Source organism: Chaetura pelagica, unplaced genomic scaffold (genome assembly GCF_000747805.2).
Source record: "Chaetura pelagica isolate M959 unplaced genomic scaffold, ChaPel_1.0 scaffold153, whole genome shotgun sequence".
NCBI classification, from domain to species: Eukaryota; Metazoa; Chordata; class Aves; order Apodiformes; family Apodidae; genus Chaetura; species Chaetura pelagica.
Genome location: NW_009952707.1, coordinates 3,469,447 through 3,492,379, shown reverse-complemented (window position 1 = coordinate 3,492,379; position 22,933 = coordinate 3,469,447). Strand labels below are relative to the sequence as shown.

The following is a 22,933-nucleotide window of genomic DNA, read 5'->3' as shown; positions in this document are numbered from 1 at the left end:
GGCGGGTCAGGCGGTGCAGGGACAGGAGCGCTGAGCGGGTTTAGCTCCCTTTTGTATCTTTGAGGCATCACAGAAGCGTTGCCAGGACGGGCTGTAAAGTACACACAGCGTATCCACGTATTTTCTTTTTAGGGACCATCCCTTTTTTGGTTTGGGTTTTTTTTTTTAAACACCTGAAAGGTAAGTAGGGATTAGAGTCATTTCCTACGCAGTTTTCCTGTCGTTTGTTAATGAAGTTACAGATGAGACCGCAGTGCTGCAGCAGGGCTGGTTGTTTGCACAGCTAATCCCTGTGGAATGAAACAAAATCATAACTTTGGAGCGGAGTGTGAAAAGTGCTCAGGCTGCTGTACGTGAAAATAAGGCACCTGGTGGGCTCCAAGGGATGCTTTTGCTCATTCATCCTGTTTGTTTCTGGAAGCTCCAAGTCCTTCTTGGCACGCTTGAAATTTACTTACATTGGTTGAGACATCAGATCAGGTAAATCGGTGATGGCTCTTTTTGCTTGTTTATTGGAACAAGAAATTCTTAAAATGACTTGGTGCCACTGCATGTGATTTGCTGTATTTGAATAGCACTGAAGTAGCAGTTGTTTTGAGGAAGCTGTGGTGTAGCAGGAAGTGCTGCTGCAGGATATGGGCCTAAAAGTTGACAATATGCAGAAATTATCCAGCATTATTACTGACGGAAAATACAATATGCAGTGACAAAATGACTTCTGTAGGAAATGGAAGTAAGTAATGGTTTGTTTTTCAAAAGGGAGATCAAATGGATGGAACTAATACTGTCATACACCTTCCTCTGTTAGAATGACTCCTTCCTACACTTTCCCAGGAAAAGAAAATGAAATTCTGCCCTGACTTAGTACACTTAGTACCAATATCATGGTACAGAATCCTTGTTTAAAAGTTTTCAAAAGAGAAAATGTGAAGTTCCTTTGGGGATTATATGCTTACATTTACTCTGTGTGTTAATGATACCAGTTGGACAACAATCAAGTGTATATGTAAATGTTTTTGAGGCTGAGATATATCTTGCTATTACACAGATCCTTATTTGTCAGTTCCCTCAAATTCAGCTTTAAGTAAATGCATTCCAGACATAATTAGACAGTGTAGTCTTCATTAAAACATCACAATCAAGTATATATGTCTGTAGCAGTGGACACTAGGATGTGCCTAAGGAAGGGTACAGAGAGGACATCATAGGATTTCTTAATGCCCTGAATGCAACCATCCGTGGCTTTAGCACTTTCCGAATGAGAAGTGGTGTCTTATTTTTAACAGAAGTGGTGTCTTGGTAAATTTTTATTCCACCAGTTTGGCTGATCATTTTTTATAAATCTGTGAAGGCTTTTGGTATCTGCAGTGTAAAGAGGTCCTTAATCAGTGCCACTTGACTATGCATTGTGTGAAATGTGGTGGGTTTTTTTTAGTTTCCTGTCTGTCCTAGTTGATACTCTTCTCATTTTGATAGAAACAATGAACAGATGCTCTCTAGTCACCTTCTCTCTTCAACTCGTGATTTTACATCTTCTCTTAGTCTTGTATTTTCCAAGCTGAAGAGTTTTAGTCTGTTTGATTTTTTCACATTACTATTAATCTCTTTCCTCTCATGTTTTGAGCACCCCTGCATGCTTTTGGAGATGAGGACACCAGGAGTTACACACAGTATTCAAGATACAAGGGCAGTTCAAATAATGGTTTTCATGACATTATCCAGTTCTTTCCATATAATTCTTGTCCTCCTTTTGTTTTACTTTGTTAGGGAAGTGAGAAAGCAGACAAACTGAGCATTGTTGAATGTTGCTGTGTTGAACATTGAACAAACACTGAACATTGTTTTAATATCTTTAACTGTGTAGGTCCCAGGATCTGTTTTCTGACTGTTAAAATACACTATCCAATAGATAGTTTTATAGATGAGGATAGGATTTTTTTTTCTGTGTTTATGTTATGGTTATCTACAATAAATTTCACCTGCTTATGCACGCAGGATTGTATGCAAATGCCCTCAGCCAGCTCTATTTTTACTACAGTCACGAATTGAGTATCAACAGCATGCTTCACCACCTTATTATTTGTTTGTTTTTAGATGATGTATTATTAAATAATTAGCTTTTATTTCAGTGGTATGTCTGTGCAAAAACACCCTGAAGAAACATGTACACCATTCATTCCAACATGTAATGGGAACATAGGTGTTCTCTAGCAGTATCTGTTTCCTAAGAATACTCTTCCTAGCATATTCCAGGCCCCTTTCCTGAGGAGTTTACAATCTCATAATGAATAATTTCAGTATAAAGAAAACTTGGTTTGAGTCGTTATGAATCTGTCATAAACTAGAAGAGCATTAACTACATTTCTTCTGTGACAGAATAATTTTTATAATAAATAAATACATTTTTATTTACCATTACTTAAATTAACACAGAAAAATACAAAGCATTTCATTTAAACTGGAATAAATCAATTCATTTCAGGGTAATATTTATTTTTTTTTGTCATCTTCCAATTTCACTAAGAAAATAAATGAGGTAGTTTGGATTTGGTCGATTTCTAAGGTACTGTATAATAGAATACCTTGCATCTGTGTGACTGTGGCTATTGATACCACCACCTCGATGTACAGACATCTTCAGCTGCTATTTGGTAAGCTTCTAATTGAAAATAGAACTATAATATTTCAAAATACTAAGTTATTATTTTAACTGGCTGTTCTCCATTCCAAAAGAGAATACTAGAAAGAGGAGAGTCTAACTATGACTGTCTTCACTCAAGGCTGTAAACTTGGCGTCTTCTTTGGCCTCTTTCTCCCTTTGACCTACACATCCAGAATATGTCTAAATCTTACTACATCTACTTGACTATTTCTAAGTTTTAATAATTTTCTTCTGGTTGCACTGCCTAACTTTTTAAATTTTTTATTATTTTTTTTTTCAGTACAGTGACTATTGTGTGCCCTGTAATCTTGGGATGCACAGGGATCAGTGCTATTCAAAATTGCTGTGGTGTTCATCTGTTAAATATGTTTGTTATCTCCTGTTCTTCAGGCGCACAGAATACAAACATTGGATTATTCCTTCCTAATTTGGTCCTGTGATTCTGACCAGTTTCTCACCGTGTAGACTATTTTTGCATTGTTTAATGGCTTTGCACACTGTTGCCCAGTTCTTCAGAAAGCCATTTCCTGCCTTCTCTTGTACCAGCACAGAAAGATTAATCAAATTCTAGGAAATCGTCTTTAAAATTTCTCTTCAAGCCTTCTGTACTGTATTCATCAAAGTAATAATAATTAGATCTAAATATTCTTGTATGTGATTGTGCCTTGACTGTAATTCTTTTCCCTTTTTAAATGGGGAAAGAGATTAACAATATGGTGCCTAACTTGGAAAGTTTCATGGGGTAATATTTCAGGAAATTATGAGACACATCAGTGATTTCTGGATTGTTCTTCTTGTGTGTTTCTGTGACAAAATCCTCTCAGGTATGCTGGATAGCTTTCTCAAGGACTGAACTTTATCTTGGCCTAAATGCATCTGTTTGAGATTCATTTTTAATAATGGGCTTAGATGTAATCAGGTTCTTTAAACAAAGTATCCTTTGAAATTGGAAACAAAAGAAATGTAAACCAGCTATGTGGTTTAAATAACTTGGCTTTCTAATCATAATCTGGGATCATCTGCGTAGAAATTATTGAGTATAATTGAAGAGAAGGTAAATTGATGCCTTGTTCAGGGAACAATATTTTACTACCTGACTACTGGAGTAGTGTAGAACATATTTTAAAAAAAACAAACCAAGATGGGAACAGCAGACGTATTCTTGTGTTGGAGCTCTGAGTTAATAAGTTACTGCATTTGCTGTCTCTTTCATTATATGCACAAAGAGGCTGATGTTTGAATACCATATTTTTCATTATTTTTTCTTTGAATATTACAGTCTGAGAAATTAATTTGTAAACTAATGTAAAGACAGTTAAGGTGATGCAGGCACTGTGTTTACGTAAACTATGTTATCAGTTTTACATCAGATGCTTTAATAAATAAAGAAATGGCATTATTACAGCCATAATCAGATAGCAAAAAAACCCCCGAACAAAGCCCAAAGAATTAAAAAACCCAAACAGCAAACAAAAGAAATATTACACCTCCAGAGAACCCATGCAATTGTGGTTTACTTAGGGCAATCAAAAGTATTAAACAAACTTGAATGAATGTTTGGATAAGCAACAGCATTATGTATTATCTTTCTAAGTTTGTATTATGGCAAACACTGTGGCTTCTCTGTTTGGTAAACTGTAGAAACGTGCTGCAGCCAGCAACTGGAGCTGCTTGGATGAGCTCATTTTTATCTTTGTGTAATGTGCTATCTTTAAAAGAAGGCTATGATATCAAATGCTAAGAGAGAGTCATAGAATTGTTTTGGTTGGAAAAGACCTTTAAGATCATCAAGTCCAACTGTTAACCCATCACTGTCAAGTCCACCACTAAATCGCGTCCATAAGCTCCACATCTACGTGTCTTTTAAATACCTCCAGGGACGGTGACTCGGTCATTTCCTTGGGAGTCTATTCCAGTGCTTGACAATCCTTTCAATGAATACATTTTTCCCAATATTCAGTCTAAACCTCCCTTGGCACAACTTCAGGCCATTTCCTCTTGTCCTATTGCTTGTTGCTTGGGAGAAGAGACCAAGACACACCTTGCTACAACCTCCTTTCAGGTAGTTCTAGAGTGATAATATCTTCCCTCCACCTCCTTGTCTTAAACACTCCTAGTTCCCTCAGCTGCCCCTCACCAGGCCCTTCACCAGCTTCATTGCTCTTCTTTGATCAAGCTCCAGCACCTCAATGTCTTCCTTGTAGTGAGAGGCCCAAAACTGAATACGGTACTCAAGTGTGGTGTCACCAGTGCTGAGTATAAGGGGACTGTACTTGGCCTGATCACCTTGTTGTCCTGCATGTGCTGTGTGATGGCACTCAAGATGACCTGTTCCATACCCTTTCCTGGTACTGAGGCCAGCCTGGCAGACCTTTAGGTCCCTGGATTCTCCTTCCAGCCCTTCTTGTAGATGGGCATCATATTCAACTGGGACCTCCCCTGTTAGGCAAGATTGCTGACGGATGATGGAAGTGGCTTAGTGAGCACTTCCACTAGCTCCTCAGTACCCTTGGATCCCATCCAGCCCCATAGACCTGTGTGTGTCTAAGTGGTGTAGCAGGTCTCTAATAATTTCATCTTGGATTATGGGGCCTTTTCCTTAGCCTTTGTTCTCCACATGCAATAAGGGATAGAGATTCTCCTTAGCCCTCCTTTCGTGGCTCATGTATTTGTAGAAACATTTTTTATTGTACTTTATGGCAGTAGCCAGATTAAGTTTGGCCTTTCTGATTTTCTCCCTGGGTAGCCTAACAACACCTTTGTAGTCCTCCTGAGTGGCCTGCCCCTTCTTCCAAAGACCATAAATTCTCATTTTTTTCCTGAGTTCCATCCAAACCTGTCTGTTAAGCCAGGCTGGTCTTCTTCCCCCTGAATCATCTTTTGGCACACAGGGACAACCTGCTTCTGTACCTCTAAATTTCCTTCTTAAAGAGTGTCCAGCCTTCCTGGACCCTTTGCCCTCCAGGACTGCCTCCCAGGGGACTCTGTCAACCAGGCTTTTCAACAGGCCACAGTGTTCCCTCTGGAAGTCCAAGGTAGCAGTTCTGCTGAGACCTTCCTTCTCCAAGAATCAAAAACTCTTACCATTTCATGACTGCTGTGCCTAAGAGGGCCTCCAGCAAACACATCACCCACAAATGTTCATGTCTTCAGCACTGTAGGCCTAGAGAGATGTGCAGTGGTTCACAGGCAACCAGACATAATGGAAACAAATAATAGTCACACTTTGTGTTACTTTATGGCAAGTTTTAATGGAATTCCCTAACTTCTAAAAATATTTTAATGTAATATACAATGTATAAAATAAAAGTCTTGATAATTCATTCAGAAATTGCTCATTTAAATAAATGAGAATGTCTTTGCTTTAAGTTTTCCTCAATGTACCATGAATTTGGATGCCTGTTTCCTAATAAATATAATGGGCTATCAAGTTTAACAAATAGCTGTCAAAACTCTGGCTTCAAGGTACTAGACAGCTGTGTAATTTTATATGGCAGTGATTTTATTTACATGAGCTTATTTGGAGATCAGTGGGATAGTTTAATTTTTTAACAATAAAAATGCAGGTATTTGTCAAATGCGAAATTGTTTCCAGAATTCTTCAAAGCTGATCGGTCTAGTACAATTTGTCATCATTTGGTATGAGCAAAACTGAAGATTAATAATAAACCAGAAAATAGGTTACTTTCTTAATATGCAGAATCCATCTATAAAAAGTGTACTTTATGCTGAATCATGTTTAATTATAAAATCTACATCTTCAGTGAAACAGCATTAAACTTAAGAATACATGCTAATATTTCTATGTAAATTCAGTCCTTAACTTGCTAATTGAAATTTCAGTCTTGAGTTGAAATAGGGCCATTTTATGGACTCTGCTCATTAATAGTGCTAAGGATTAAATTGAATGAGGGAGCTGGTTTGGTTTTTCAGAGGAATCTGACTTAACACATGAGCATCAGATGCATAAATATATTCTGAAAAAGACCAATATCAGTCCGAGTCAGGTCATTTATTGGGAGAGAGAGGGGGGAAAAAAAAAAGTGAGCTGAATCATTCAGTCCCCTTCTCTCATTTCCACATCTTTCAAATACCCATTTTATTGACCTTAAATCATTAAGACAAGTCCTTGTTAATTAACATTCGTTTAAATTCTACTAAATTGCTAAAATCACATTAAATTGTCAGCACCATAAAACAATCCAGTAAAGAAATTGTGAGTTGTACCTCTTCAGGGCCTGGCCTGTGTTTCAGCCCATGCTTGAGTATAATCTCAACTACTTTGTTTGGCTGTATTATTTCATTCAGTTATGTGTATGAAACCCTTATGGGCCTTAATGTGTTCACAAGTTCATCATACTTAATACTTTCTTATAGTACGTATTGTAAAAGCTTGGACCTAGAAGAAAATAGCTGTAACATTCACTATTTCTTTTGTTTATAATTAAATAAAACTTAAACCTTTGACTTGAAGTTTCAAGCTTCAAATCTCAGAATAACACCACTTTGACAGAAAATATGTGAAATATGTTACCTCCAGAATAATAGTAAAGAAATATTATCTGTAATATTAAGCAAAGATTATAATAAACTGTTATACATAATTTTCTTAACTTCTGAATTGTTTGGAGATTCATTAGGTTTTAGCATTCAAAGTAATGGTCTAATAGGACAGTTTATGTAAACGAATCTCCAGAACAAAACATGTCAATGTAGGTTCCACCCCCCAAGAAGCAGAAATCTAACAGAATCTTGTAATTGTATCTTAGTAACTATTTCTTCTGTAGATTCAACATGAGATTTTAAAAATAGCAAAATGATGGAATTAAGCTAATTAGCTCATTAATGTGGAAGTATTTTGTCATTCTAACCACAGAAGGAATTAATCTGAGTAAAAACCAGACAGGGATAAATTATGGTAGGAGACAGAAATAATCTCGTTTTAAATTGATAAATTGATATGGTTTATATCTGTCCTCTAAAACCTAAGTACGGCACCAGCATTTCTTAAGTTAATTTTATTTTTATTAATTGTTAGGTTCATCATACATAATCTTAGCTTTTTATGTTGTCCAGGAAGTCACAATGCACAGTGAAAGTGTTCAGTTTCAAAAAAAAACTGTCTCAGAAATCTTTCCCATTTCAGCCTACTTGTTTAGCTAAAGTTACTTTTCCTCCTTTGATAATGCAGTAGTAGGACCGTTTAGCATTCATAATCAATACTGCATATAATTGCAGTTATTTTCTCTGCCTGCTCTTAGCATCTTAGCTGCAGCTCCTGCTCTCTGACTGTTCACAGTTTATTGGAAGCAGTACCCACCACCTGCTTTGGGCTTAGGACAACTCAAGAGCCTGGATTCACCACATCAGAAACTGCACAGCACACCAACTAAAGACTTGAAATGCCTTTGTGATTCTAATGAGTTTGCTGCTTTTGTTTCCTCTCTGTGGTGTAATGATACATCATTATTATTTACAAACCTGGAGGGATTATATTCAGTTGTCAAAGGCAAACAAATATAGGTAAAGCAAACCACAGTTTCACAAGATCAAGTAATAGATAAGTGGTTAGATCATTTAACTCAGCTATTTTAGTGCTCAAAACTATTTCTTATTACCCTTAGGCAAGATGAGGATGAACAGTTGGATGTGAAAATGTATTTAAATATATCCAAGATGTTAGTTTTTGTCAGATGATACTCTGTGTGTAAGAATAAGTAGGAGCCTTTAGAAAGTATTACAAATCTCTGTGGTTTACCCAAGCAGCAAAGACTAGTCCATCATAAAAAGCCTCTCTCCCCTATGTTTAACAACATCTCTGAATTGGCTGTGTAAGCAAAAACAAGAGTATGCTATGGAAATTCTACAAATTCTGAATCTAGGTAGTGCAAGTGTATTAACTTCAGTTGATTAAATTTTATGTGCTTATTTATAGCTTAAATGTGTCCAGCATACTGGGGTTCAGAGTAATGATGTAGAAACAGTTAGCCAGGTGCACCTATTGAATCTTTTCTTGCAATTAAAGAATAATAATTAACACACAAAACCAAAAGCAACACATTTAGAAGGGTTCTTTGGTTGCTTTGGAGTGTTTGCATTTGAATTAACAACAACCTGAGAACTAGACACAGAAACAGGTTTTTCCAGAGCTGATTAATGAAACCCAGAAGTTTACATTATGGTATCTTTGCACTTATGCTTAATTAGTTATAACTAGGTAGCAATGACTGATGCTTAATATAACAAAGTCAAATACTATATCAGTGACAAACTACATTTAAGTTTACATCATTAACTGATTTATTATTTACCACGTACTTGCAATATAATCTATACCATTTCATAATGATCCCTGTCATGACTGTTTAAACTGTGTAAGAATTTATGGAAGCATGGGGAAAAAAATTGTGAGGATTTTTTGAGACCTGAAAATCTGTCTAGTTCAACCTTGGTGGAATTTTATTTGCGTTTGGAATAAATGCTGTATCAATTGCAAGTTACATGCCACACATATATCTTATTTTATTATAACTTAGCATAACATTGACCATGAACTGAGTTACAGGGTGTTTTATTTTCATGGCATTCGGGTATTTTTTTCAGGAGGAACAAGTATCCAGGAGGTATAAGCATAATAAATTCCACTGATACAGTATTCACTAGCACAGTATTCACAACAAACTGCAGTTGTTTACTTCATTACTTGTATTGCTGTATTCAAAATGTCTTCTTTACTAGAATGAGAATGTCTATTAAATGTCAATATTATGCCAAGATATTGCTGGAGAAAAAAGCATAGTGAACAAACAGTACAATTAGTAAATGAACTGAACATGTACCTGTATTAGCCTTTATTATTGTTTACTTACTTGATGATTTGTAAAATTTGCTGATTTATAATATGTTTCTCTGTGATTGCTGCTAATTACAAAGATTTTATAATTTGTAATAATTACTGCTCTAGTACCAATGTGTTCTTGATAATGGTCTGAAAGTTTGTGAATCCTGGCCGCTTTGCTTTTTAGTGCTTAATTATTGTAAGGCTTAGTACAATGTAGCAGTTTCTTAAATGTAGGTCTCCTGGTGCATGCAACCTTTTGTATTTAATACACTACACAGTTTTTTCATTATCTAATATATACAAATTACAAAAAAGCTAAGTACTGGTGTGCTAGCCAATTACCAAAGAAGCTGAGTGATATACTTAAGCTGAAGTTACTTACATCATGTATTCAAATTGCTGCCCTTAATTCTCAGGCACATTTATATTAAAAAGTGAGCATCAGATGTCAGGTACTAATGTTAAATGTTGATTTAATAAATGTTAATGTTGATTTAAACAAGATGTTATGTTCTTCAGTTCTGGCCTTCATTACTTACTGTGAAGTTATTGAAATAGTCCTATTCTTTACAATATTATGTACTTGGCATGTCTGCTTTCTTTAATGCTGAAAGTTAGGAATCTATCCTCATCTATCTATATTGCTTTTGTTTATTAGCATGTCCCCTTCCCACAATTAATGCATTTTTCATGCAAGTTCTGAAAGGGGTGTGGGGAAGAAGAAAAACAGCATTCCAGCTTGAAGGAAATGTGTAGTTAAACTTTCAAGGCTTTCTGCTATATTAGGGAAAAATTATATAACCATTCTCCAGACTCAATTTATACATGTAGCATTTTAAGAATTGTTAAAATGTACATGGGACAGTTATGGCGTTAATTGAAATCTTGGGATGTAGCCTATTTTGTTACCTCCCCAGCCAAGTCTCCTACACAAAGAGGTCTGTACCAAATCTAATTGTGCAATTAACATATTTTGGAATAGAAAAATGTTTAATTGCTGTAAAATAAATTAATCTGGCGTGTAGTTTAAAATATCTAAGGAATTTTTTAGATTTTTAGTAGAGAGGCCCAATTCTGTACACTGTCCAGCAAAATAAAAGAGCCTTAGAGAGCTTTAGTATATATATTTTTGTGCTGAGGCTTTAGGCAATAATGATCTATAAACAGTATCACTCTTCTGAGAGTTCCAGCTAAAAGCCTTTGTTTTTATAGCAGATGCAGGAATATACTGACTTGGGACATAATTGAAATGACTATGTAATAATTTATTTTACTATACCTGAGGTAACAGGCTTCCAGTTGCTGGAGCAGTGTGCACAAGTACATTTGTTTTCTATTTGTGTTAATATGAAACATATATAAACTATTTTTATAAATGGACGTGATGCTTTGTAAGATATTTGTGAAGTCAGGCTGTGCTTTCTCAGCTACTTGGAAAGTTAGTCTTAAATGACAACATGACTTGCAGAACTTTAATTTAGATTAACCTTCACCAATAGAACCAGGTACTTTCCATGTATTGTTAGTTGTTAATCTCAGAACATAGTTCACAAATCTAAATGTAAATTAGACATGGAATGCAAACAATATGTTCCAAGCTGCTTCTTCTGATAAGAAGCCTGTCATGTTTTTCCTCCTTTTTTTCCTCTTTCCCCCCCTGCTTTTTCCTTTTTTCCATATAGAAAAGGCTAAGGGACTCTCTTAAGCCCCAGCTTTCTTTAAATGCTTCCTTGATTATTAATAGTAAGCTAAGCATACTGTGTTTAAATTAGGCAAGGTTTCAATATTTTCTTCATCAGCTGATCTGTGTTTACATTCATAATGAGAACATGTCCATACCTAGTACTATAGGTCCAATAATTTTATTGATAGCAGCAGGAACCATCAATGCCCTGGATAATGTCCATGTGACAATAAGCACAGTTGCCCTAAATCTCTTCTGAATCAAAATGATTCCTCAGTTCATACAGTACCTGTGGTGTGTGGAAAGCTGACTCCCAGTTTTGAAACTACTGTGGGGTTTTTTTACAGCTAGGTGAGCTTTAGCTGCTGATGATATTTTTACTTGACTTTGTGTTCTGCTTTGGGATTTTGAGAATGCATTGATTTTGGCAGTTGTTTCTTAATCTCGTGTAATCATTCCTATTGCTTTGATAGTCCATATTTCTGGGCAACTTGGTCCTTTTGCCCACTGAAATCATTAGCATTTGCCTCAGGACTATTTGTTCATTTGGTCTGTGGGTTCTTCAGGACCAGGTAACAAAAAAATTGCTTATTATCCCATGAACACAACTAGAAAATTGCTTTCAAACACTCTGTTGCAGTCAGGATGGGAAACGGTTGTACTCCAGACAAAGACAAAACTCTACATCTGAGACTTTTTAATTCCTGGGCAAGACCTTAGCAGTGAGTCAGCTCCATGACCATTGTGGCAAATGGAGAAGCGTGTCAGACCTGCAGCATCTCACTGCCTGTATTCCTGAGAGCCCTCACACAGGGTATTGTCATGTTAAGAAAAACATCTCACTATGGTTTAGATCTTCATGTCTTCTCAGGACTTCTTAAGTGCTTTCCATTTTTCTAAGAATCTCTGAGTTACTTGCGCTCCAGAAAAGACTGGTCTCCTCAGTCTCACTTCAGTTGCACATTTGGAACTACCTTTTGTGCTTCTTAAACTATATTCACAAGATCTTTGACCATCTGGTGACCTTTATCAGATTACTGCCCAAAGATTTTTGCCAGAAGTTTGACACTCCAGTTATTGAGGGTCATATGTCATCTAGAACAATCCTGCAAGCCTCACTTGACACAGTCGGGACAGCAATCTATGCTTTTCACCTCCTCCTTATTTCTTAGGCAATTTTCTTGGCTTTTGTGTTAGCATCCCTTCCAAAGGAGCATTACATCCCACAAATGGTGTGAGCTGGAATGTCACACCCGAAGCAAGCAGAAGTGGTAGGAAGTAGTTTATTCTTCTACTGGCTGTTTAGTGAAGTTTTGCACATTTTTTGAAGTGTAGACTTTTTGTGGTTGAGTCAAATCAGTGTTATTATTACAATATTCTTCTCATTTTCCATTCCTCCAGGTATTTGTAACAGACGCTTGCTTTCTTGGCTAGAAGTTGTTCTTGGATGACTTGAGATTGGAAGGAGGTATGCTGTCCTCCTAAGCAGTATAGTATATCAGGTATCAGATGTTTCTGCTAGCAACCTCCCTGGGTTCTTGAATGAGCTGGAAAACAGATGAGGTCATTTCAAGCATGCTTATCACAAGCAGGAAGTCTATGACAATGTTCTGGGGAGTTTACTACAATAATGTGGTTAACCAAAACCTATTCTTCCCAAGGACATGATAGGAAATGCCATCCTTTTTACTCCAGAGTGTCTTCCAGACCCTTTTGTAATCAGCTGTTAAATGAGACAGATGCATTCATCTCGACCATGCATGTGCTTTCTAATCTTCAGAGTTGTTTTGAAAAATAAACTAGGATAATGATGATAATTGTGACAGCTAAGAATGAACATAAGGCAGATCTGACGTAATTTTAACTTTTCTGTTCAACTTCTCTGTTCAACTTCATTATCAAAGTCCTTTTTTCTTGTTTTTAATGCCCAGAAATTTTTTATTTCCCCTTCAGAGAGATACTCTAATTAATAGGAGAATAAATAAGAAGCAATTTTATTTGGCCAAGTAGACTTAATTTGCCATGTGATACATAGAAAAGCCGATTTTCCTTTCCTTGGCCTCATTGTCTGGAATTCTGCTGTTTCCTGGATGGTGCTGGGTTCCTCCATCAGCTCAGTCTATTTGACAGTTTTTTCAGCACTGCAGTTCCAGGCTGGTGACTTCTTTGTTTTTCTTGATGCAATACTAATTGCATCTTGAAGGGTTTGTTAGTATTTTTTTTCTCTTTTATGTACTAGTTTTCAAGTAGGATCTGTATATCATAGTTGTTTCCTTTGTTTCTGAACACTTTTTGAGTGGTCAGAAAGGCTACTTGAGCTGTAAAGTGCTTGTGACTGTTCATCTTAGGCCCTTCATAACTTAGGCTGATCTTGGAAAGTGGCATGCATTAAGAAAGAAAAAGTATGGCACAAGAACACATGCAAAGCTATGCATATATTACAACTATTATCAACTATTTAAATAAAAGACTGCAAAAATGCAGCTGTGCAACTTAAGAAATGGCATTTGCTGAGCTGAGAAACATTCTATGAAATTCACATTCATTTGAATTTGTAGAAATGATTGTATAATGAGTTCATCCCTGGCTACAAACCAGGTCAATTTGATACCATTGCTCAAAAGTCTCTTAAAGGAGAGGTAAGGCACTCCTAAGCAATGAAGTACTGCTATCATTTTACTTGTATGCTACAGTTGCACGATACTGTATTATTAAATCCTTTTGTAAAAATACAAATGTGCATAATAAAGTTGTTATTCTGTCAATTCCTGGTTTGTTTGTTTGTTTTCTTTCTCTGTGGGTGATCAGATTTGGGCCAAAACCCAGATGGCCATTCACAAATATGTTGCTGCAGGTTGATGCCCAGTATCTAGATTAATCCTTTAAATTCACAAGGCAAATGCTATGTTACAAAATTTGGAGATGCACACACATACCCACCAGTTCTCAATAAAAGCAGAATTAAACCATATTTTTAATACTTTCTTAATATGATTTTAATTTGACAGCACCAACTATGTGTTCAAGATCTAAGCAAAATGTGGCTATACTGAAGTCAGTGGAAAAAAATCATTAATAGTGTGAAGATTATAACTCAGAAACTGGATTTTAAAACTCAGCTTGAATAGATCCTGAATAAATGTTTAATAACCCTAATTTGCATTAGAATTACATATTGATATCATTTCTGTAGAAAGATACATTATGAAAGGGCAAGCTGTATACCTGGGTGAAAACTGGTAATTGCTGATAAGGAATCAGAGCATACTAAGAATTACATTTTAGAAGTGTTTTTTTTGTAATGAGATCTTAAACAAATTATCTTAATGTTTTGCTTTGGTGGGAAGAAAACTGTTTTTGTCTGAAACTGATCTAAATAATGTGTGCTGAGTATTGTGTAAAATTTACAGTGAGAATACAAAATTTGACAAAAAGTACTGTTCTGTTTGAAAGTAGCTTATTTTGTAACTCACGTGTGATTTTGCGGAGTATTTAAAAGAAATACAAATCTATCTGTATTTGCTGCGCACTATGACAAAAGGAGGTACTCGGGGCTTTCTGGTAATTGCATTGCCTTAATGCACTTCAAGTTGCATAACAAAAAAGTTACAGCCTCTATCACTGATCACTTTCCAAAATCCTAAGGCACATATTCAATTTCCAGCCTTGAGAATATCTTCCTGGTTTAATTAATTATTATAACACAGTTGAAAGGGTCTATACAAATGCAAAATCTTCTGATTTCATGCTCTCTCTCTTCTTTCCTTCTTTTAAGTTTTTTTATTCCCCTGTTCCAAGTATGAAATCTTCCATTTGGAAATCTTTGGTCTCAAGAATTATTATTCCTGTTCATTTAACGATGTGGTGAACACAGCTTAAAAATATTTTGGTGCCACAGAATCTGTTGTGAATGAAACATCTGTAGTCACAAATTCATTTGATCTATACTTCTTAAAATCAAAACCAGATGTGCAGATCTGTTGACTATATAGTGATACGCTAATAAGTACTGCAGAGATTTTTAGATACTCACTAGCTAGTTTCAAAACAGGGTTTTATTGAGGCAGCCTGGAATTAATTTAGAGCTCTTCAGGCCCAATCACTGAATCCTTCCATGGACCAGGCTTAGAAGGCAAAGGTTTGTGCCAAATACTCTGGATTTAGAATTATCCTGACATCAATGGAATTTTTTCATAATTTAAGCGTGTATGTATGATGCACTGTCTGAGTTCAGTGATCTGTCATAACAGTTGCAGACAATGGACATTACATTGCCAGAAGCTCTCTCACATTTGTCAGGGCAGGCTTAGATTTCTGTTTGCATTGCTGTCAGTTTAGGAATATATGCATTAAAGACGGCAGTGCCAAATAAATTTGTGCTATGAAAACAGGGATATGCAAAGCTGTTAAAATCCATATAGCAAAACTAGGAGCTTGGCAAACAGTAAAAAAACTTGGCCGATGACAGCAAGACTTTTTAAGATTAAAATTAATCAAACTTCTTTTTTTTTTCCCCCTGCTTATTAATTCTGTATTGTAGCCTTTCCTAATCTGAAACTGAATCCATGCTAAGAATGGGCTGAGTAATTTTTTGAAAAGGGTGGTCCACAAATACCAGAATTGTTGCCTAAATAGTATCTAATTATTACAATACATGTAACAGTCCCATGGAACTTGAAAATGCCTGTAAAGAGAAGAGTCACAAAAATCCTTAATGTCTTGCCAGGAATAGTTACTTACTAACTCATTCCCAGGGTCTTTTGTTTATTTGTTTGTTTTTTCTATGTTTGTTGTTTTGTTTTAGAGTTGGGGGGGTGTTGGGTTTTTTTGTTGTTTTGTTTTTAATATTACTTAGTTTAATAACCTCTAACAAAATGGTTTCTGTATGTGAATGTATTTCCATTCTTCAAGTAGAAACTTTTGGCAATAATAGATGTAGCAAAACCAATGTGAACATTTGATTCTGTGATCTACATATAAGTACTTGTAAAATATTTATGCAATATAAATGCATAACTAAGAAGGTAATGTCTACTCATTAATTGAATATGACAGTAATGTCTGTCATAAGGAAATGGGATCCATTAGTGGTCTCATGGCTTGGAAGGGCTTTATTTCTGTATCAGTCTATCTGTTATTTCCAGTCTCTGCTGACAATTATACTTTATTCTTTCATAGGTAGAAATTTTTGAAAAATGTCATCACTAATATAACTGACATGGTGTTCATTTGTGAACCTGTGCATCATTGATAGATGTCTTGTCTCAAGATGTTATATATCCACTGCTGAATGTTTGATGATGCCTTGGTTTTGATTCAGGTATACTCAGTCAAAAATAATTCCAACAAGATGAATCAAGAGTGGCAATGAATATATTTGAATTAGTTTATGCAACTATAGGCACACTGAAATTGATCTTTTATCCTCAGAACCCTAAAATAACTCCTACTACTTCTTCATTCTTCTTAATTGAAATTAAAAACTTAGCAGATTTTTATAGAACTCTAATAATATATTTCATAATACTCTCATAAATTATTGCAATGGTTTTTCAGTTATCATGACTACTCAGATAATACCATGTACACTATTTAAATCATAACTTCTAGGCTAGCAAGCAATTTACAGCTCAAAATACATCTCTCTTGTACAGTTAATGTATATTATACAGTAACACTTCCTCCCTCAGAACAAAAATAAATTTCAGGTTCAAGAAATAACTAGCAATAATATTCATGTGAATTTATCTGTAAATATACAGTCATTTTATTCAAATGGGAACATACAAATCAACATTATTTCCATACCAGGATATGCTACAACAGCTCTGCTGTGTTGAACCTTTTGCCCCTTGTTTGTTCCAGCACTGGACAGAAAGAACCAGACTTTTTTCTTCCGTTCTCTTTCCACAGGGATTATTTTAGCCAGTTCTCAGCATTGCCCGGTCTTTCTCAGCCAGCTTTGATGATCAAACAAGGTTAGTTGCCCTGAAGGCCTGTCCTGAAAAGGACAAATTATGTCAGTTCACAATAGCTATGCATTTTTAAAAAGTTAGGAATCGACTTTAAAAATGTGCATAGTTAATACTTTCATGTGTTTTAAATTGGTCAGTAGTTTAAAAAATGTTTAAAAATGCCTTTGGCAACATCAGTGCAAGGCTGTCATAGAGAAATGTCTGCACCTCTTCTGAGGACTTGCAAAAGAATAGGAAAGGAATCTGGCATCATTCATAGAGGCAACTTATTTTTTCCTAGTTACAGTACTAAATACAAAACAACAGGTTTTTTGTGGGGTTTTTTCTTGGTGAGCACTTCTGAGATAATCTTTGAATAATTCTAAAATATGTACCTTTATAGCAGCTGTTAGAAATTTTTGCCCTCAGTCTTAACCTAGTTGATGAAAATGTCATCAAATATGACTAATTTCCTACATGAATGCTTACAATTAAGTAGTCTTTTCACCTTATAAAATACCTAGTAATGAAGTAAATTTATTACCTGAATTAAATCCAAATACGAACTGTTCACTTTGCAAGCAAGACAGTTCTCAAAAAAACGGTCCAAATGTTCAGTCCCGAATGTATTATGATAATATCTAATTTAATATACTCTTAAGTAAACTCTTTGGTTTGTTAATAGAGGAAGGAAGAACACCACTGTTTTAAGGTCTGTATTCTGTAGTTTATGCTCCTGATTATCGTTTTAAGAATCTTGTACTCTGTTCCAGAAGAATGTATCTACTCCCTCTCATGTTGGCCTAGATGATCGATCAGCAAATGGATATTCACCATACAATACAAAAAGGGAGCTAACTGTACAAATTAAATTATTACTGTCTCAGGATTATTCTGTCTGGAGTTTCTTACAGTAGCCCACATTTCATTTAAATGGGGATAGCATTGTTACAACCTTTGAGAGATTCTGGCCTAATGCAGCTCACTTTTGTCTTCTCAGTTCTTTCCTATGCCACCTATTCTAGGAGCAATCTGACTTTGCTTGGCTGGTGAGCTTTTTCCTCTTTAGCCAAAATAGTCTCCTGAGGCTAATATTGACCACTTTTTTTTCCCCCAGTAGTAACAGTCAAATTCCCAACAACTGCTAGATAGTAAGCAATGTTTTTTATTGTTATTACTGTGGGGGTGGGTTTTTTTGAGGAAGATTGAGATTAATTGGTAACACTTTTATTTTTACACTTAAGCAGCTACTTAATGCATGAGTCATGAAAGTCAGTCTAAAGAAATTAAAGTAGGGTATTTGAATGTTACAGTGATATGCTTCTCCCTGCTTGATCAGCAGTAACAGCACTGCTATTTGCCAGTAACCACTTGCACATCTGACAGGAGTGGCTCCATGATCTTCCTGGGACCTCTCCTTATCCAAGGGGATGGAGATGCTGCCTTAATTTAGTCTCTCTTACTCTGGCACAAGTTTTCTTTCTTCTTCTTTTGCAATCTGCTGTGCCTAGGTAGCATGAAACATGCTGTCCCTGGCAGTGTTACCACTGACCCCAGGGAAGCCAGTCTTATACCAAAAACTTGATACAGCTACAGGAATATAGTACACAGCAACACAGTGCTTCAAGTAGCTTGCCAGTGAGTGGTATCCCAAAAGAGGACTTGGAGGAATGTTGTTTCCTTTAGTGAATCAGCAGAAGAGGAGGCATAATGACCTTGGCTTTTAGTTCCTGTATATTAGTCTCTGCAGAGCAAAGCCTGCCATCGCTCAGATGTCAGATGCTGTTTATAACCGTGCTGGAAACATAACATGGAACAAAATACTATAGTTAATTTCTCTTGAGACTGTATATGCATGTTTTAGGTTAGCTATTTTTTCAATGCTGCACTTAGTTCAACCATTGTATCAGCAGTATTATAAGCTCCAGAAGTTGCTTTGGGCACAAATTTGTCCAGTTGCTCTCTCAATCCATGACCAAAAGACCATGATGTGTTCAGGTGCAGAGGTTTCCACAGCACAGGCATGCTGTGTCTCAGGAAGTGCTGCCTTGTCCTTGCTTGAGCCTGCTGCTTTTATTGACACCCAACACAAGTGCAGGAGGACAGAGAGAAGCACCATATCTATTCAGTATCTCCATGCCAGCTGAGATTTGACAAGTGTTCATCACCTTGCCTTCTTTATCTGTTATTTAGACTGAAGACTTCTACTCTGTCCTTATTTATATGAAGCTATTCCATAATTTGCATTGTTCGTTCCACTTTTCCCAGTGCCTTCAGCAGTCATGTTGTTTTAAGATAGGAAACAAGAATCACAGCCGGTATTCAAATCTGAACGGTGTCAAATGCAGTAGGGATTTATACAGTAGTGTAGAAACTTTACATTTCTTCCTTCTTCCTAATAATACCTAACATTTAATTTGGCTGTTAGTGAGCATTGAACATGTTTTTGTAGAGCTATCAGTGGTGTATTAATTTCTCTGAAGTGATCCTGATTAACAGGTTACCAACTGTGAAACTAAAAGTGAGAAAATACTATTTTCTCCTAACACAGATGCCTTATAAGTGATTATTTAAACATGAGGATAGTTTTAGTTTTACCTTTCAGTCTTGTAGTCTTTTATTTTGTGATTTATTTATGCTGATTGTTCGTTGCCATTCACCTTTTTTTCTCTACAATTAAATTTGTATTTCTTTTAATCCTCTTTTTCTATTAATTCAGACCTTCTATAGAACTATGCAAACATTTATTAATACTGGTGTTAGGACTGTTACCAAAGAAAACATTTGATGCACTTTCCTATAGCTTTTAGTATTATATCATTGATACCTGAAATACCTGTGATATGGATAATTGGGATAGTTTTGCAGATGTTTAATATTGTATCAGATACAGCAGTGGCAAAATCAGTGTGAAGTTATGTCCCACATTGCCTCATGGATGTGTCTCAAAACACGACGCGAAGAAAACAGCAGTTAAATATCTTGGTCACTCAGCTCTTTTTTTCTTTGTCTATCAACTGCATCTGTGTCACCATAGCCTGTGTCACCATTAAATATAGCAAGGTGAAATTTTCTCAGATCAGAGGTCAATATGATGCTTATGCATCACTTAAACTTTACAGAAACTCTTATTCAAGACCTTCATTCAAATTTTCTAAGAACTTTGGTTGACTGACAAAGCACTAACTTCACTAATTTCAGTAACTGTTTGCCATATTTGGGTAAAACATATGTAAAATGCTTCCTTTCTGATTTGGTGCCTTTGTTAGCTGAAAAAAAAACAACCAAAAAAGCAATTTGATTTTGCCTTGTTCATTCCTTTCTTGCGTTCTGTATTTTCATATTAACCTCTTGGTTCAAATGCATCAATGGGGAATATATTAGGTGCTTTTAAACACCAACCCACTGAGCTGTAATCAGAAATACATAACAAACCCACTGGCTTTAACCCTGCCTAGAGAGGGCTCCTACTGAGCCTCAAGGGCAAGCTGGAGCATTCAGAAGGAAATTAATTACTTCCTTCCACGGTAAGCAGTTCTCCTTTCTAGGGATTATTCCTGCCTCTGACATCCTCTTGTGCTGCTGCCTTAGGAATATGGTATCAGCTGTGCTGCCTGAAGCACTGGAGAGCAGCTGGAATTCCATCCCATGCTGTTCCATTACCTGAATCAGTTTGCTCTAGAATAAATTTTAATAGCTGGACATCTGGTTAGTTTGATTTTTAATATATTTTTCCATCCATGTAATAAAGGAAAAAAGATTACTCAGGAAAATATTTGTTATTTAATAAACCTATACAATAGTTCATATAGCTTCCAAAAGGTCTCCATTTATGCAGCTTTTTGCCATTTTTATATGTGAAGTTTTACAAATCCTTTATTTTTTATCACTAAAATTGTTGTTCCTAACATTACTTGCTGTATGCATGCAGAACAATACAGTGTCTTGGCATAGTTTAGCATTCTATCAAAACTAACACACTTTTGCCAAAAGACAGGAAATATCTGTCTATTGTTCTGTTACTGTAGGTGGAGTAAATGGATCTTTAGGGAGTCCCTTATTGCTGTAGGAAGTTATTACAGAACAGCATCATGGCACAAACTGCAGGAATATTTACTGAAAGTTCAGGGAAATTTGAAAGCTGCTCAGCTCACTTAATAAAATGTTTATATATCCTGTTTCAGTGCAGACCAAACAATGCTGAAGAAAGGAAGTTATTTCAGATCAAATGAATGTTTAGTAATCAGAAAGCTTAAAAATAACAAGTGTCCCCAACATAACAAGAGCATGGAACTCCTGAGTGAGTCCAGAGGAGTCACCAAGATGATCAGAGGGCTGGAGCACCTGTCCTATGAAGAGAGGCTGAGAGAGTTGGGGCTGTTCAGTCTGGAGAAGAGAAGGCTTCAGGGAGACCTTCTTCTGGCCTTCCAGTACCTGAAGGAAAGCTGGAGAGGGGCTTTTTACAAGGGTTTATAGTGAGAGGATAAGGGGTAATGGATTTAAACTGGAAGAGGGGAGATTTAGGTTAGACTTTAGGAAGAAATTATTGACTATGGGGGTGGAGAGACACTGGAACAGGTTGCCCAGTGAAGTTATGGATGGCCCCTCGCTGGAAGTGTTCAAGGCCAAGTTGGATGGGTCTTTGAGCAACCTGGTGGGGTGGGAGGTGTCCTTGACAATTCTCCAGTGGTAAGAGAATTGTGTCATTAGTCCTGCAGTAATAAGGTGATAGAATACTAGTCTGATTTTAATGACTGTGACTTCAGCAGTTGAATATTTGTTTTTAAAAATAAAAACATTTTAATATGGTATTAACTCTCTTTTGTCTTAATGCCTGAATCATGCAATGCTATAGAGGAGTTATCATAGTAATTTTAACTCCCTTTTCAATTACAACTATATAACAATATTTTACATTGTCCAAAATAAGTGTTCTGGTAAGCAATTCATTTTTATTAAGCACTTGTAGTTTTTTTATCTTTGAGAGCAAAAAGACTCATTTAGAAATTTAATCACATCTTAGCTGTAATTAAGAAAGACATAGTAATATTTTTCTAATATAATTCACAATAGTGCTTCTCATTTAGCTTTATGTAATTTCAGAGACTTCCTGTGTCCTTTTTTTTTTTTTCCAAAAAAGAAATGTAAGAGGATTTCCAGTCTGCTGTATCTGATTAACAGTGGCTTGTTGTTTTACTCCTACCAAACTGCCTTCATTGGGTTTTTTACCCTGAACTGCTTAAGCTCCTAAGCTTTGTTAGCTCAGACACTGTATGAAAACCCGGCTGCTGTTTTGGGAAGCACAGCACTTCACGAAGCACAGGCTTGTGAGAGAAAGGCAACGGCTGAAACGCAGCTTTGAAACCCAGCGATTTTGGAAGAGGTGGGGTTTGACTCTGCAGCCTCTTGCAGCACCAAGTCCCCACTGCCATCCCCACTGTCTGTCCAGGGTTGGTGAGACGCAGGGACACCCTCCAGAGACACCCTTTTCTCTGCAGCAATGGATTTTGCCTCAGAGTGGAAAAAAATGAGGGGGGAAACAGCACAAACCTCCTGGCGATGGCTCTGCTCTACCTCTGCGTGCGCCTGCGCGCGGCCCCAGCTCAGCGAACACATTCCCAGCTCTGGTGAAGTTGTGGCCGTTCGGGGCTGCTTTTTAAGTCCATTTCTAACGAGTAACTGAGTCTGTTGCTCAGCGGTCCCGCCCGCGGCGCAGGTTCCCCTACAACCTCCTCCCGTTCCCGCGGGAGCGCCGGGCGCGCGGAGGTTCCTCCCAGCGCGAGGACACGGCC

General features: G+C 36.5%; 2 protein-coding genes across 2 annotated transcripts in view; one reads left to right on the top strand and one right to left on the bottom strand.

Annotated features, from left to right (window-relative positions):
• The window catches only part of PDE3B (phosphodiesterase 3B, cGMP-inhibited), a 108,251-nt gene extending 85,678 nt beyond the window's left edge, over window positions 1–22,573 (bottom strand). The window contains exon 1 of the mRNA XM_009994280.1: window positions 22,451–22,573. Coding sequence (XP_009992582.1) covers window positions 22,451–22,573 — 123 coding nt within the window. The remainder of the gene's footprint in view (window positions 1–22,450) is intronic.
• Window positions 22,574–22,700: 127 nt separating this feature from the next.
• The window catches only part of PSMA1 (proteasome (prosome, macropain) subunit, alpha type, 1), an 8,911-nt gene continuing 8,678 nt past the window's right edge, over window positions 22,701–22,933 (top strand). Inside the window, exon 1 of the mRNA XM_009994279.1 lies at window positions 22,701–22,721. Coding sequence (XP_009992581.1) covers window positions 22,701–22,721 — 21 coding nt within the window. The remainder of the gene's footprint in view (window positions 22,722–22,933) is intronic.